At 36.0% G+C, this 16,807-nt stretch overlaps 2 protein-coding genes and 1 long non-coding RNA gene across 5 annotated transcripts; 2 read left to right on the top strand and 1 right to left on the bottom strand.

Moving 5' to 3' along the window:
* On the top strand, positions 120–948 carry LOC109723056. Its single transcript, XR_002219599.1, has 2 exons — positions 120–348; positions 454–948. It is a non-coding gene; the product is annotated as an uncharacterized LOC109723056 (long non-coding RNA).
* LOC109723028 (succinate dehydrogenase assembly factor 2, mitochondrial-like) lies at positions 3,290–8,647 on the top strand. Of its 3 annotated transcripts, none has more exons than XM_020251234.1 (6): positions 3,290–3,476; positions 3,570–3,677; positions 4,819–4,933; positions 8,094–8,162; positions 8,277–8,412; positions 8,524–8,647. In XM_020251234.1, exons 1-6 carry the CDS (start codon positions 3,361–3,363, stop codon positions 8,541–8,543), a joined length of 564 nt encoding a protein of 187 aa, XP_020106823.1. In that variant the 5' UTR covers positions 3,290–3,360; the 3' UTR covers positions 8,544–8,647. The 3 variants fall into 3 exon arrangements, with proteins under 3 accessions (XP_020106823.1, XP_020106821.1, XP_020106822.1); XM_020251232.1 differs by having other exon boundaries at positions 3,292–3,476; positions 4,807–4,933; XM_020251233.1 differs by having other exon boundaries at positions 3,293–3,476; positions 4,807–4,933; positions 8,277–8,647.
* Positions 8,928–16,662, bottom strand: LOC109723027. The gene is made up of 16 exons (XM_020251231.1): positions 16,434–16,662; positions 16,200–16,294; positions 15,972–16,085; positions 14,224–14,328; positions 14,065–14,136; positions 12,879–12,991; positions 12,627–12,761; positions 12,445–12,513; positions 11,744–11,831; positions 11,582–11,653; positions 11,379–11,479; positions 10,989–11,106; positions 10,497–10,556; positions 10,257–10,367; positions 9,238–9,359; positions 8,928–9,145 (listed from the first exon to the last, which is right to left on the bottom strand). Exons 1-15 carry the CDS (start codon positions 16,537–16,539, stop codon positions 9,252–9,254), a joined length of 1,467 nt encoding a protein of 488 aa, XP_020106820.1. The 5' UTR covers positions 16,540–16,662; the 3' UTR covers positions 8,928–9,145; positions 9,238–9,251.

Here is a 16,807-nt window from a genome sequence, read left to right as displayed (position 1 = left end):
CATCTCTTTTTATATTGCAAAGCTAGCTTACAAATTTTCTGAAGCCGCCTTTTTATTTTGCGGATTTGCAGGTTACTTTCATACTATCGTCACTCTCGAACGGCTCGGAACANTTTTTTTTTTTTTTTTTTCTTCGTATTCGGAGCCGAAAATTTCTTTGGTTACTCTTCTTGATGGGGCGGAGAGAGAGGAAAAGTGTAGTAGTGTAGACAGGTCGAAGGCCATCCGTAATTACTCAGATAAATCCTGATACTTTTGATGATGCGCGCTTCTAATGTCAGCTTATGAACCCTTCTAGAGTGAGCAAAATGATTTTTAAGCCCTTTAATTCAGAGTAAACCTATTGAGGTGCACTATGAAAAGCCCTAGCATCAATTGCTTCAATTTTTATTTTTTTTTTCGATTGCGGCCGCCATGTTGAATTTATAACTTAAAAGAAGTTTTTTCTCACAGGTCATAAGAAAGATAACCTCGAATTTCACTCCAGATTCCCAGTTGTACTTGTTGTACTCGTCGCGTCTTGGATCTTGTTACACTTTCAATGTGTATGTGCCTTCTTATTAGTGTTTTTCTTTCTCGGCCAACAACAAATGCAGATCATTTCCATTCTCATGTCAAGATGTTGTGACGAACCAGCATCAGGATGGTAGAAATTGTGCCCCTTGTGATTGAGAGTTATTTCTACATTTGCTTGGAATCCGCGCGTTGCGTGGAAGTTATTGATAAACCTGTGCCCTAATTTTTTGATGCTTTTAGTTAGTCATCAGTTTTGATGATTGTTGTTATAGTTGAGGTTTAAATTCCCATGGTGGTGTTGAGATGAGAGCTTAGGATAAGAGAGTCTTAGTAGTGCCTTTCTAATTGTGGTTTGTAGATCCTTTATAATTGATTGGTGCAGAAGTGAGGTGTTGAAGTTTTAGTTTATAAAATAAAGTTTGTGATGTAAAAGTAGACCTAAGCTAGTCAAGTTTGAACCGTGTCAGTAGATTATATACGCAACAGTGATAGTTTAGAATGCGGTCAATGATTTATCGCTTTTATATAGTACTGTTCATTCGTCAACTATTGGAATATCAATTTTTAAAATATGAATAGTGATAAATTGTTTAGTGCATACAGAATAAGGGGTAAGTATAAAAGAGTTGGTTTTTGATCCTTCGATTATACGATTGAAATAGTGATTTTTTTAGGATTTAGTGATTTTCCTACTAGAGTTTAGTGATCCTCTAAAAATAATAATATAAATAATAATATTATAATCTAATGGATAAAAATGATCAAAAATTAAAAAATTAAAAACACCACTCACAAGCACTATAGTGGGACTCTAAAAAGCAAGATAAATAGTTACTTGTGACGAAAAAAAAAAAAAAATTTACAGCCTAATCTCAAAAAAAAAAAAAAAAACTTAAAATATCACTCATGTAGTTTTGTATCTTCTCATTTTAGTATCTTATAGTTTAAAGTGTATCACTTTCGTATTATGTGATTTTATTTTTCTCTTTTTGCTATCTTTATTAATTTTTTTGTTAAATTAGTGACAAAGTTAAAACTAAAAAGTATTAAAATAAATATTCGATAAACTATAGATGGGTATCTCAAGTTTTTTGTATACAATTTAGCAAAAAGTTAACAAAAGTGCGGACGAAAAGAAAAAAATAAAACGACGGAACACTAAATTGATACACTTTAAATTATAGAATATTAAAGTAAAAAAAAATGAAAATAGGGGAATGATATTTAAAGGGCTTTTTTTTTTTCAAATAACCCCCTGATAAAAATTTTTTTTAAAATTGGCCCTGTCAAAAATTTATTTGCAAAAATGGCCCTGCTCCTGCCACGCAAGCGCCACGCGGGCGGTGCAAGAGTTTAAGTTGAACACGGTAAACCATTCACCTTGTTCAAACACAATGAATGGTTCACCGTGTCCAATACAAATATCCCCACTTAGCCAAAAAATGGTTAAGTCGAGTTAGTTGTATTGGACACGGTGAATCATTCATTGTGTCCAATACTAATACAGCCTTAGTCAAAAAATGGCTAAGTCCTATGTAGTTGTATTGGACACGGTGAATAATTCACCGTGTCCAATACAACTAGCTCGACTTAGTCATTTTTTGGCTAAGTGGGGATATTTGTATTAGACACGGTGAACCATTCATCGTGTTCAAACACGGTGAATGGTTCACCGTGTTCAACTTAAACACTTGGCCCCAGCCCCGCCCGCGTAGCACTGACGTGGCACTTGCGTGGCAAGGGCATGGCCATTTTTACAAATAAATTTTTAACAGGGTCAATTTTAAAATAAAATTTTATCAGGGAGCTATTTGCAAAAAAAAAGCCCAATTTAAAGTCTACCCCGGATTAAAAGATAAGGGGCTTTTTTTGCATTTAGCCCCCTGAAGAATTTTTATTTTAAAAGTAGCCATATCAAAATTTAATTTGCAAAAATGGCCCTACTCCTGCCACGCAAGCGCCACGTCAGCGCCACGCGGGCGGGGCTGGGGGCGGTAGTTAAGTTAAACACGGTGAATCATTCACCGTGTTTAGACACGGTGAATGATTCACCGTGTTTAGTACGTATTTTTTGTAGAGGAATAGGGAGTTAGGGATGTTAATGGGGTATGGATATTCAAAATATTATTCGAACCTAAACCCGAATAAATTATTTTATATACATAATTTATTTTTATATATTTATACAATATATAAAATATCCAATAATTTTTATTTCTTAGATCTTCATCCAATCCAACGGTATAAAATATCTAATAATTTTAAAAATCTATACCATTGGATTGATGAAGATCTAAGAAATAAAAATTATTAGATATTTTATATATTGTATAAATAAATAAAAATAAATTATGTATATATATAATTTATTCGGGTTTAGGTTTGAATAATATTTTGGATATCCATACCCCATTAACATCCCTAACTCCCTATTCTTCTAGGAAAAAATACGTACTAAACACGGTGAACTATTCACCGTGTTTGAACACGGTGAATGATTCACCGTGTTTAACTTAATACACTGGCCCATGCCCAGCCCGCGTGGCGCTGACGTGGCGCCTGCGTGGCAGGTGCAGGGCCATTTTTATAAATTAAATTTTGATAGGGCTATTTTTAAAATAAAAATTTACTAGAGGGCTAAATGCAAAAAAACCCCAAAGATAAGATAAATAGTTTATCTTAAAAAATTACTTGTGACCCAAAAAAAAAAAAAAAAAGGTTGCGACGTTAACGGGCGACGTGGCCTCTTCCTCTCTATTTATAAAAGTGTAAGTGTGAGGCGCGAGCGACATCGTCGTCGTCCTCGATCGTTCCCCCTCGACCCCTCCTCAATCCCCCTCCCCCATGGCGACGACGCTGCGAAGAGCTCTCCTCCGACTCCGCCCCGAAACCCTAACCCTCCTGAAGCCCTTCCACGATCCCACCGTCCCCGCGCGATCGCCCCCCCGATGCCTCCTCAGGTGCCTGCCCTACTCTCTCTCTCTCCTCCCTCCTCTCTCGATTCGAATCGAGCTCTTTCGATCTCGCTAATTCGATCTCTCTTTCTCTGTTAGGGTTCTTCCTGTTGGATCGATCTCCCGCTTCTCCTCCAATGGCATTGGCGGTGGATCGACCGAATTGGACCTTTCCGACGAGGAGAGCAAGCGGCGCCTCTACAACAGGTTACATCTCTCTCTTCCTCTCGATCTATTTTGTTAATCTATGTCGATGGCCAAATTGAGGTTGCGATTGGGGGGATTGCGTTTGGAGCCGTAATAACATTTTTTAGGGTTTTGTTTCCTTTTTTTTATTTTGCTTTTTTTTGGGTAAAATGCATGAACTATAGCGATTTTGCGCCTTAGTTAGTGAACTTTTACTAAAATACATAGAAGAAAGAAAAAAAAATTGCTGCTAAATTTGTTGTTTTTGTTGCCAAGCAAATCCCTTATATGTATGATTTGGAAACACTCTACCATTCACCCATACAGTTTACTACATACAAGTTGTGTTTAAAAAAGAATATTACATACAATTTGTGTTTAAAAAAGAATATTACATACAATTTGTGTTTAAAAAAGAAAATAGCAACTATGCCAAATGAGGCTTAACCTTTTTAATCCTATTTCTCGTGCACGGAAATAGGATTAAAAAGAAACTTGTTTTGTTGTAACAGAAAAAATCTTAGATTTTTTGTTTAATGGTTTAAGGGGCCGTTTGATGGGATGTAATTGTAAATGCAGTATAGCTGGAGATATATGCAGTTGGAAATGTAGTAATTACAATTACATGAATTTTGTTTGGTTGGATGTAGTTAAAAATGTTCCAATTATAAATAGTGGAAATTATCGAGTGATCATAGTTGAAAAAGAAGACCTGAAATTTTGCGAACAATGCGGGGTAGAATTTGTGGACTCTCGGATACGAAGATATCAAATGGGAATAGTTTGTTTGATTGCATGTAGTTGCGAAGTGCATTTTGAAAAATTTATGATTTTATATATGTAGTGTTGAGAATTATATAACCTTTGTCGGAAATTTTTTTTTTTTTTCTATTTAAAATCTATCAATGTAGTAAGATTATATATTGTTTGCATATACCCTCTTCAAATGCTGAAGTGGGAACTGCAACCAATTTAGGTGTAGTTGCGACTGCTGCAGTTGAGCATTCTCGTGCAGTTCTAACTACCGCAATCGAATTTAAATGCACTAAACCAAACATTATATTTAAATATGCATGCAATTTACATGATCGAGATAGTATGGGGTCAATCCATGCATTTCACCCTTTCTTATTTGAGTGAATTGTTTCAGATTACTGTATAGGAGCAAGCAGAGGGGGTTTCTGGAGCTAGACCTGGTGTTGGGGAATTGGGTGGAGGAGAACATCCGTTCCATGGATGAGCTGCGGATCAGAGCACTTGTCGACGTTCTTGACCTGGTACAAACTACTCTTATTCACTTGCTTTCGCGCTTTCTTTGTTGCTTTGGCATTCTAGACATCTCCCAATTGAGCTTGTTGTTACAAATGCATGAATGGAGTCTATGTACTGCTTGTTTGGCATGGTTTTTGGAACAACTCTTCGCAGAGTAGTATTAGTTTAACAAATAAAAATTCTAGAACTTCTGCTGTGTAGGAACGCTGAAATAGGTTTATAGGTGCAGAAGAAAACATGCTTATACAAACAAAACTTCGTACACATTGATATCCAACTCGCTAACTTCTAAAATCTTAAGCCATTAATGTTATCCTTTTAACTCGAGTTATAATTCAGTGGGAGTAAGACTACATAATGTGTGATCTCAGCAGTCTGTATATCCAGCTACTATCCTTTCAGGAGAACGGGGACCTTCGTCCTATCAATTCGTTTTTGATGATAGAGATCCCGAATCGATAATCAAAACTGTTGAAGTTAATCTAGAATTTTTGAAGTATCTGGAAACTAAATTTCATAAATTTTAAAAATTATATATAACGATCAAAGGATTGCAAAATCGACAATTTTTTATGACCTATATAAGGCGTTTGCTTGTTTAATACTGTAGAGCAATCCAAACCGCTTGAATTTTTGATAAAAAAATTCTTTATACTATTTAGATAACGTTTGATAACTCCGATTATGAATTGAGAAAGTCTAACGTCTATTTTTAGAAGGTTATTCATTTTTAACCGTTCATTTTTTGACTCTTTAATGGACTTGATAATAATTTTTTAAAAATTACATAAATTTGGTTTCTAAGTATTTCTAATAGTGTAGATCAATTTCAACGGTGCTGATTATCAATTTGGAGTCCCGATCATCCTGAATAACTTGATAGGACAAAGACTTCTATCCTCTTAAAAGGAGTGTATATATATGTAAGTAGGCTAGAATACTATTAATAGCACCAAATTTTCGGTTCTTGGATTAAGAAATGTGCGGTTAGGATAATAGTCGTCCCTTAAGGATGATAGTAGCCAAATTATATATATATATATATATATATATATATATATATATATATATATATATAGAGAGAGAGAGAGAGAGAGAGAGAGAGAGAGAGAGAGAGTAGGGCTACTATACTCTTATGAGTATAGAGCCCTTTGTACTCATAAGTTGTTTTCGATGTTAGGGTTTTCGAATCGACGATCCACACCATTAAACATGATCTAGAGTATTTGAAACTTATAGAAAATAAATTTCGTAATTTTTCGAAATCATTATAAAGTCCATCAAGCGGATATAAAATGAACGGTCAAAATCGAACGACATCCTAAAAATGGATGATCGGATCCTTCAATTTAAGATCGAAGTTATTGATCTTTATTTAGGTAGTGAACAGAATTTTCTATCAAAAATTCAATCTATTCCGATTCTTTTACACCGTTAAACTAGCAAATATACCATACCGGTCGTTAAAAGTTGTCAATTTTGTGAGCTTTTGATCGTAAGGTAAATAATATCGAAAAATAATAAAATTTGATTTTTAGAAGTTTTAAATACTCTAGATAATGTTTAACGGTATGGATCGTCGATTTGGAAGCTCTATCATAAAAAATAACTTATGAGTACGAAGGCGATCGTACTCATAAGAGTATACTAGCCGGACTATATATATATATATATATATATATATATAGAGAGAGAGAGAGAGAGAGAGAGAGAGAGAGAGAGAGAGAGAGAGAGTCCGGCTGCTATACTCTTATGAGTATAGGTCACTTGGTACTCATAAGTTTTCGGTCGTTAGATCTTACCCTTTGATCATTTTCTCACGTCAGATCATACTATTCAACCAACCACCTACTCACCCTAGGGGACCACTATCATCTTTATCGGGGACCACTATCATCTCAACTGCACATCCCTTCATCCAACAGCCGAAAACTTACGAGTACAAAGGGGTTTATACTCATAAGAGTACAGTAGTCCTAGCCTATATATATATATATATATATAGAGAGAGAGAGAGAGTTAGACTGGTATACTATCGATAGCACGGAGTAGAGAGAGAGTTAGACTAGTATACTATCGGTAGCACGGAGTAGAGAGAGAGCTAGACTGGTATACTATCGCTAGCACGGAGGCCTCCGTGCTACCAAGTTGTTTTCAATGATGCGACTTCCACATCGACGATCGACTCCGTTAGACTTGATCTAAACTATTAAAAGTATTTGAAAACTAAATTTCATAATTTTTCGACATCATTTTGCTAGTGATAAAAAAGGTCTCAAAATTAACAATTTTAATAGTCGATGTAATGCATTTGTGAATTTAACGGTGTAAAACAATCTAAATCTGATGAAATTTTTATAAAATTTTTTTTCACTATTTAGAGTAAGATCAGTACCTCTGATCTTAAATTCAAGTCTTCTATCATCATTTTTTATGAGATTTTTATTTTCAGCCATTCATTTTCAGACTACTCGTTTGATAGGTAAATGATGTCAAAAAATTATGAAATTTAGTTTTCAAAATACTTTTAATAGTGTAGATCGAGTTTATTGGAGCCGATCGTCGATTTGGAAGCCGCATCATTGATTACAATTTGGTAGCACGGATGCTTCCGTGCTACTGATAGTATACCAGCCTAGCGCTCTCTCTCTCTCTCTCTCTCTCTCTCTCTATATATATATATATATATATATATATATATAGGGATGGATTTTAAAGCTGTAACAATTAACTGCCCTTCGTGACTTACTATGGACCAACTACGTAGTGGATGCTTCATGTAATCCAAAAAACAATAATGTAATCCACTTCATGTAATCCTAAAAACAATAATGTAGAAAGAAACGACTTCTCCGTCTGAAAACCAGTTTATGTTCAGATCACACTCTTGTGGTTCATCTTGTACTCAACTATAGTGTGATTTTATTTGTTGCATCAACAACTCTCTGTAAAACCTCCTGTTGATGATTAAATTGGAAATGATGCGTAGAATGAACTCTACATGACATGTGCAGGGCACATAATAGAGTCATGAATCCACACATGCCATTTCTTTAATAAAATGCAATAGATGAAATCAAAAGGCTGCCGACTTTGTGAATGCCCTAAATCACAGGGAGGTGATTTGAAGCTTCCTTTCATTTATACTTCCGATCGGTATGTCAGGAGAACCCAGAATTATGGAAGTGGCTGACCGGCCAGGAGCAACCGCCGGAAGCTGTAAACTCAAATCCAGTAAGCCATTCTCGAAACCAGCTTCCGTTTTCCGCTGCCTCACCTGATTCAATCTATTAATGTTCTGCTTGTTAAAAAGGTTAGTACACTACTTTTGCCGCCTTGTTTGACTAGGTATTTAGTGCCGTCCGATCGAAGGTCATACAAAATCTCGACAAGCATGCCGCCCCCGAGACTCGGTCGAGCCCCGGCCGGCCGTGGGTGAGGGGATGGGACGATAAGAGAGGCGTCGACGGGCGTCCAATATATGGTAACCAGTGACTGCTATCCTTTTTCTTCTTCGTCTCTCCCTCTCTTTACACCACCATGTATTATTACATACAGAAAAGCTATGTTGTATATGGGTTTTGTTTCTAAACAGAAATAAGAGCTACCAACTAGGCGTCGACATTGTCAGGTAATAATAGTTCTTGAGAGAAGGCTGCTTATGATGCATATTATTATTACCATCATCAAGGATCTAATATGTGCTGTTTTTACTTTTATTATAATTTTTTTTTTTGTAAAAAAAATAGCTTGTAGGCTCTCGCTTATTCATACGAGAGAGTTGAAAAGAAACTTACATTGAGATATGATTCTTAGGACCGCCAAAATCAATCTATGCAGAATACTTGACGCCTTTAACGGTTTTTGGATTACTATCATGTATCCAAACGAAGCTAAAACTACTCAAATCCTGTGGCGTCCATGGGATTTGGGTTTACTGTAAGTTGTCACCTCTCAGCATAAACAGATAAAGAGTGATAGCTTTAACAATTCTCAAGCTTGTACTAGAAACAACTTGCTATAATATTTACTAAACAGTTTCCATTTTACAAGCATTAATATAATATATTGCACGGGGGTTGTCGGAAAGAAACACCAAACAAAAAGAAAACACACATTACAAAGAAGTTAAATGAACGAATGAGCTCACTTTACATTACTACACTGCTGTACTGCACAAGATGAACATATATTTCTGCGGCTGGAGGTTCACCTAACTGGAAAACAAGAATACGTTGAAGAATTAGAACTATTCCTGCATTCTATTGTTTGGGGACGAAAAAAGAGAGAGTAGGAGGTGATTCATCACCTTCTGGAGAGCTGCTAAGCACCTGGGCCCTGCTGGGCTCTCATCACCATTTCTTCGGTGGTCGTGCCTATGATCTCATTCGCGCGGTTCAGCGGAGCGCAGGATATTCTTCTGACAGAGTCCTGAGTATATTACAGAAATGCCAGATGAGAAGCACAACACTCGATGAACTTCTGAACCACAAACAGTTCAGGGTCGAGCCATTGCAGGGATTAGCATCTAACTACGTTGAATTTATTCAAAAGGATATCCCGATAGAGGCTTACTAAGCATAAAGTGAAGCTTGAGCTATCCCCGATAAAGGCTTAATAAGTATAATAATATAAGGAAGCTCAAACCTAAATTGACACAAAGGTGTGCCGATCAATGCCTAAGCATCGACCATATTGTGGATTGAGAAAAGGCAGGTGAAGCCCTCGTTTCTAGAAGAGTAAGTTCATAGTATCCTACAATCTTCTTTTACTTGCTTCGTAGGAATTATCTCTAATTGGCATCCTTCTTGCAAATAAACGACATGTGCGGCACCCTATAGTGTACTTAAAGAGTTTATGGTGAAAATGGTTCATGTTCTAAATCTGATTTATATTAGATAGTAAGATGAATATAATTTGATATTTCAATATTTTAGGCAGAATGGCACAGGACGGGACAAAATAATCCCCAACACATTGTTATATTTAGAACTATTGGATGGACTCGAACCAAATGACTTTTTTGGGAGTAAGGGTCGGTCATTTCCCAGTGTACGAAACTCAATATACTATTGATAGTCACAATTTACAGCTCTTAACTACTCCACATTTCTATGAGGGCATGAATTTTTCTTCTTTTTCTTTTTTTCATTTATCCTAAAGACAGCATTAAGATCATCCTCAATGCTTCTTCGAGTGCATTTGTCAATAAACCACCAACATAGAGACTTTGCACCAGAAGGTTATATACTATAATAACACAGAACAGCAGTGCAGAAAAATATGCTTCATGTGTAGTACTTAGAATGAGAATAGAAGAAAACTCACCCTGGAAACAATTCCGAGCTTCTCCAGCTTTTTTACTGCATCTAAAACATCGAAATTGCATTGCTCCCCAAACTCCTCTTTAATTAGTTCTTCACACCGTAGATCGAGATCCTATGTACGCACCGTAGAAGCAGTTAATTATTATTAAATGAAAATCTAATGTGCTACGCCAGATTGACTTGCCATGGGACTAATGTTTTCTAAAAAAATAAGAAAGAAAGATCTGTTAAATCTGCTCACTTGTTCTGTTGCCTTCCCCTGTTCCATTAAAATAAAGTATGAAATTATCACCTCTTTAACCTGCAAAATTAGGATTATTAGAGTCTACTAAAACACCTTGTCTACATGTAAAATCAACTGTAGAAAAAAAAAAAGAAAATGCATAGAGGCCCCATTATCTTTCATTTTTATTTTAATTTCAGTCGTCAATTTGTTAATTTAAAAATATTTTTAAGGAAATGACTCTATTACCTCCTAGTTGTTCAGTTTTATTTGCTACAGTGTGATCAAAACAATCAAAGTTGATCAAATCACACACTAAGTTTGTAAAATCCCCAATTTGATTGATAAAAATCACTCAATAGCAAAAAACTGAAAGCTGATGGTTGCCAATCAAAAAAAATGGAATTTGAACCGGACATTTTAGAACGGCCTATCTGTGAGGAGGTCTCCAAACAATTTTACCAAAAAAGGGAAAGAAAAGAGGAAGAGGAATAAAAACCTAATACATACTTCCTGTTCAATGACATCATCACACAAGTGAAGAAGTGTTCCTTTCCCACTATCCAGCTGTTTATCATACACGGATTTTGTGATTAGATTTTGGTAAATAACCATGTTTTGCTGAAACCTGCATGGAAATTGGTACATCAATTTGATGACTTATCCACACCAGAGAAAAATAACCTTAGAGTGCACAAAATATCATAACATGGGCAGCCAAACAGAATAAATTATAGTATTAATTAACATGATCAAATCCGTGAGCAGTGAGATGTAGTGAAAACTCAATATATGCTGATAAACTGTAGGATACATAGAGAGAGAGAACAGGATCTGGCGAAGCATGTGTCAACCAATTTTTCCATTAAAAAGAACTTTTGATTTATGAAATCCACTTACGTGAAGTAGATCTTAGCACAGTAGCCAAGCAGACCAGACAAGATAGCTGTAACCACCCAGATGTCAGCTTTAGGCCTCTCGAGAGAACTCACAAGAGTAACCTGTATGGATTAAGCCATGAGATATGGAGAGAATTAATCCAAGAGATATGGAGAGAACTTATCATCAAAGCATGCTTTGCTTTGATATTAATAAGAACTTACAAGACCAACAACCACTGAAATTATGAATTTGACCCAATCCATAGGTGTTAAACTTGGATTCTTCTTTTCTGGCTGCAAAACATTAACCCCACATCAGGAACTAAGTCGCAAAGAAAGTTCAAAGTACTGGATAATGTTAAAGATTCTACCGGTATAACTTACCAGAACAATCTCCATATCAGCCATTGGAATGTTCTTAAAATGCTTCACAAAGATCCCATGTTCTTGTTTAGTCTCTGTGCTAGCCCTCCTGTAAGTGTACGGACAGTAATGACATCAGGCATTGATAATAAATCCAGCAACTACAAAGTAAAAACTCCAAAAAAAATTCTGAGTTAATTATAAAATCTTCAGGTTAATTGGAAATCTAGTCCTTGTTGTGGTATCTTTTTCAATTCTAAAAGTTAAAAGTTTAGTAAGCAAAATGTATCTCGTCTGACAATTCAATCCTCCTGTTAGTCTACTGTCATAAGAAAGATGTCAAATAAGCGTAACAATTTGCTACTGAAAGCAACTCCAAAAAATTGCAACATCGGCAATTCAAACAATTAAGTTGACCAGGTGGCTTGTTCAACATAGTAGACTAACAAAATGACTTGATCTTTACACAGGATAGATACCAGGGACTAAGTTATCAATTCTGAAATAAACAGGATGAAACTGAAATTGAGATCAAACGCTAGGGACTAAATTTGTAAGTGAACCAATTAATTTTGTCCCTGTGACGATTGTAGCTTCTCTTTCCAACAGGAAAAAATGATAACAAATTTGAGAACGTATTGCTATCAGAACAACTTAAAACAAGGGAACAACTCGAAGTTCCTTATATTTGTAAACAATATCAGATATGTTAAAATTTGTACCTGTACACCACGATCATTCTATCAAACGTAGGCTCTTGAATTGTAACTTTGCCTAAAAAATTTTTCATGCTGTAACATATGGAAAGTGCCATAGCAAGTAAAATCAGAGCAAATTAAGGTAATGAAACCAAGATGCTTAAAAGACTAATGATGCTTAAAAGACTAAATCCAGCAGGTAGAACCTCAGCTCTATGTTTTCAAGCCGAATACGCTCCACAAATAGTTCAGGTTCTTCAGCTTCACTACTTATTTCATCAGTTTTCTTGTTGTCTTTTTTGGATTTCAAGTGATGTTTTTTGGGAAAGAATCTTTCTAGCCTGCGGTAATCATAACATTACATTGTCAATATAATTTAGGGGTTAAATAATGATAACATATTGATGAATAGGGGTAAATAATGATAACGAAGGAGTACTTCTCACAAGCAGCCTCACCTAGAAACACGGAGAAACCATCCCCAAGTATGGGAGATGATTATATCCAATTTCTCCATAAAAAAGTAGTCAGTTGTACGGTCAATTCCAATTCCCCGGCGGAAAATGATATACTAGAACAGAAAGTTTTAGAAATATAATCAAAATATTTAGTAAGAGAAACACTACCATTCCAAGAGAGATCATAAAAAATATCATAAACTCAACTAGACCACATAAAATAGAACTAAAATATGTATGAAACTTGATAGAAACAGTATATTCACTATGTATGCTCAATAAATAAATGGAAGCAAGTCAAGCTACCATATGACAATAAGAAATAACAGGGAAACTGGACGAATGTAGCCGCATTTTCTTTGCTCAATATCTCAAAAAGATTTCAAATGAACGTTGCAAGGATAAAATCCAAGAGGAGAATGAATTCGCAAGTAAAACAAACTCACAATCATCAGAAGAAACAAAAGTAAAAAGGAACACATTATAGGACTAACGTCTTCCATTGTTTTCCGATATAAAACAGCCATGGGAATCCTTGAACCTGTCGTCTGGTTCATGGTTTGTAATATTCCGGTAATCCTCCATGCTTTTTTTACTAAATATTCAGATCATTACCGTTCAACTCAAGTTGGGCGGTTGTAAAAGATGTTAGTGAAGTAGTAGAATCATTGTAAATTCCTAGTTGGTAGGAGTACTAAATTATCATGGCTTAAGAAGTATTCTCATTTTCATGCTTTATGGGAATCGTTGGTAATCCATTAATAAGAATATACTAGTTCTTAACAACTTCCCAACCCAAGTAGCTTGATAAGTTAATAACAAAATTATCATTCCAAATATAAAATATGCAACATTTTCGGAATATCACAAACCTTAGACCAAACGGCCCCTTTAAGGACATCTCACCCAATCAAGTAGACTCATCAATAAAATACGTTAATATCTTTTTTGAAAAAAGAGTTCAAGCCTTTTACTTAATTATGCAGTGAAAACTGATAGCAACCATCCATATTAAACTGTTGACAAGGTTACTCATGAATGAGCAATAACAGTATAAACATTTTAAAATAAGTTCACTGCCGATGAAAGTTTATACAGTAAATTCAGAAAAAGTAATCCCCATGCATAAAAGTCTTTAGTTATGTAATTGGCAAAAGCCATTCCAAGATAGACATGAAAACAGTACCGTATCAGCAAATTCAGGGAGGTTATCACAGGGATGCTCCTTGAAGTACCTTGTCAAGAGCTTTTTGTCAAGCTACAATGATCCAACAAGCAGAGTTTATCATATGAATATACGCAATAATTCATATCAATAAATTTAACAACAGAATTGGTTTTAGACCTTTGTTTCATCCACTTTGATTGGGAGGTGTAAGAGATACTGCCCAGACTGTGCAACATCATACTCCTCATCAGTTAATAGCTTGAAGTTGCTCTTTTCCATTATCTGCCTCAAGTAAAGATATTCATGTATGTAAAAGAACTTCTCTATAAATGCAGTGAGACAGACTGAATAAGATTTTTGTAATTCAATTGTAGAGCACACTTAATGATAGATAAATATGCAAGTATGTTTGCACAAGCAGAGCAAAATGTCTTCCCCCCCCCCCCTACCAACTTGATCACTGCTGTCAATCTTCTTTGCTCGATCAACTTCTCATTGCTAACAGGCTGACAAACAAAGGTCGTGGACTAATTTCTTGTTTGTAGACAAGATAGATCCAATGATGTGAATTTTTATCAGAAATAACTAAGCATTTCAGTAAATCAGGACAATCCGCTTTCTAATTAAGAGGTTCGCATAGAGATCGAGAACGAGGGTCTCTCTCGATGACAAAGAAAGTAATATGACGGATGAGGAACATAATCTTGCAACTATTTCCTGCAAAACGAAACAAAGACCACTTGTAGGTATGATTGGAATTTCTGATTGCAGAAGATGATGGTGATAGAAAGGCGTAGAGGGAGTAAGGGCATACAACTCAAACTTTTAGAAAATATTAAATGACCGTGCAGGACGACCTTGGACGGTAAAGCTACTATTGCAATTCGAAATTTAACAGGATGATAAAAATTTTCATAGGCAGTTGCTTTCTCTAACTACTAGGTTAAAATTTTGAAATAGTAAGACTTTGGGAGTTATCTGATGTATGGGGTGCTCCAATGTCCAAATATGCCCTTAAGAGTCATAATCGTATCATCCCGTCCGTGAGAATCAATGTTATACAATGGATAGTGAGAAAATTATGTACCATAATGAAATTTCATCTTGTCAAGCATCAGTCCATCCTATAAGTCTTCATAAATTGTCATTTGGCATCTATTTTACATCATCCTTACTACGAAGTACATGACTTAGAAATTTGCCCAGTAAAAATTACCTAAAATCCTGCAATTAATTTTCTTACCATCATGCTGATTGTTAAAGCCACTATTAATTTCTTTACTTCCATTCCTGTATTCCTTTAGAACCTTAAATTTTGGCTCCTAATTAAAAGCAGAAGAACAAATTTCCATCCGAAATAGTTTCGACAAATATCAGATATTTCTTCCTGCTGTGCTGGACAAGATTCTTATTCCCTTTTCTGAACAAGGAGGGCATAGCCTGAAGTTTATTGCTGGACCAGAAAATTGTACCACTGGACAAAAAGTTAAGAGCACATAACAATAGAACTTATAAAATGTTTCCGAGAAAAAAGTTTTCCATGGTAAACCGTTTTAATAATTTTTCGTCTGTTTGGTCCAACAAAACCTAGCTTTTTTGATTAAAAAAAATTCATACTCTATAAAACTAGCGTATTCATTTTCCGATGAAAAATTCATAAAACAAAAAATACTAGTTTTCCATGAAATCTAAAAAAAAAGTAGTTCTTCAAACAACCTAGTTTTTCTTGGAACCAAACGGCCGAAAACTGAAAAAGAAGTGTTCCAAGAAAAACTTCTTTCTCGAAATTTTTTTTCCATGTTTTTCCGAGGAACCAAATATAGGAATCATAGCATGTAAACATGTAGGATCAAATCCCTACAAATTTGTCCAAAAAGAAGAAAGAAAAAAAAAGGCATCGACATAAAATGGGATAGCTCAGCGACCTGGAAAAGATATGTCATAAAATTAAGCTCCAAAGTATCAATCTCATCCGGAGACAAATTCTGTTGCTCCAACCTCTTATCTCCATAGACCGGATCAAACAGGGTGTACAATTGCTGCATAAACAATAATCTCCAACATTCAAATTTTAGAAACACAAATGCACATAGAAATCACACTTAAACATCAATTACGCATAGCAATTAGCTAGATAAAGATCGATTAATCACCCTTAGATCCTCAAATTGCAATTGATACCAAGCCCTAATCGTGTACTCCGCCTTCTTGCACAGCTTCAAGAACTCCGTTCGATCCGCATCGCGCTCTACAAAAAGCGAATCACGAATCCAAATACATCGATTCACGACATCGATACGGAAGGCGCGTAACTAAGATCGGGACCAGCCGATCCTGTTAGAAGATCGTTGAAACCGCGAGGACGCGGCGGGATTTGGGTTTGTTACCGATGAGGGAGGCGAGCTTCATGATGAGCTTGGGCTTCAGGATGGGTATCACCGATTCCCGCTCGAGCCGCATCATCTCCTTCCCCTTCCAACGCCCCGTCTCCATGGCTACGAAGGCGACTACGAAGACAAAGATGAGAGAGAGAGAGAGAGAGAGAGAGAGAGAGAGAGGGGTTATAGTTTGGGATCGAGGAGAAGGGGAGTGGGGAGTGTGGGAGCGAATATAAGGAGGAGTGTAGTGACAGAGAGAGAGAGAGTCGGTGGAAGAAGATGATGACGTGGCACGTGTGCGGGTGCGATGCTTCGAGGGGATGCTTAACGGGGAATTGCTTAGTGGACCGGGTCCACCACGTCATCACTGCACCGCAATATAG

The sequence above is a fragment of the Ananas comosus genome, linkage group 17 (assembly GCF_001540865.1).
Source record: "Ananas comosus cultivar F153 linkage group 17, ASM154086v1, whole genome shotgun sequence".
Lineage (NCBI taxonomy): Eukaryota > Viridiplantae > Streptophyta > Magnoliopsida > Poales > Bromeliaceae > Ananas > Ananas comosus.
Note: the sequence above shows the minus strand (reverse complement) of the source record. Positions and strands in the feature narration are given on the sequence as shown.

Excerpts from the sequence above, each read along its gene's own strand:
- LOC109723028 (XM_020251232.1), top strand. The coding sequence starts at position 3,361 with ATGGCGACGACGCTGCGAAGAGCTCTCCTCCGACTCCGCCCCGAAACC. Across the intron at positions 3,678-4,806 it reads AAGCGGCGCCTCTACAACAG|ATTACTGTATAGGAGCAAGC; the intron begins GTTACATCTCTC and ends GAATTGTTTCAG. Across the intron at positions 8,163-8,276 it reads AAGCTGTAAACTCAAATCCA|GTATTTAGTGCCGTCCGATC; the intron begins GTAAGCCATTCT and ends TTGTTTGACTAG.
- LOC109723027 (XM_020251231.1), bottom strand. The coding sequence starts at position 16,539 with ATGGAGACGGGGCGTTGGAAGGGGAAGGAGATGATGCGGCTCGAGCGG. Across the intron at positions 12,762-12,878 it reads TGGTTTCTCCGTGTTTCTAG|GCTAGAAAGATTCTTTCCCA; the intron begins GTGAGGCTGCTT and ends TGATTACCGCAG. Across the intron at positions 12,514-12,626 it reads CTTGAAAACATAGAGCTGAG|CATGAAAAATTTTTTAGGCA; the intron begins GTTCTACCTGCT and ends CATATGTTACAG.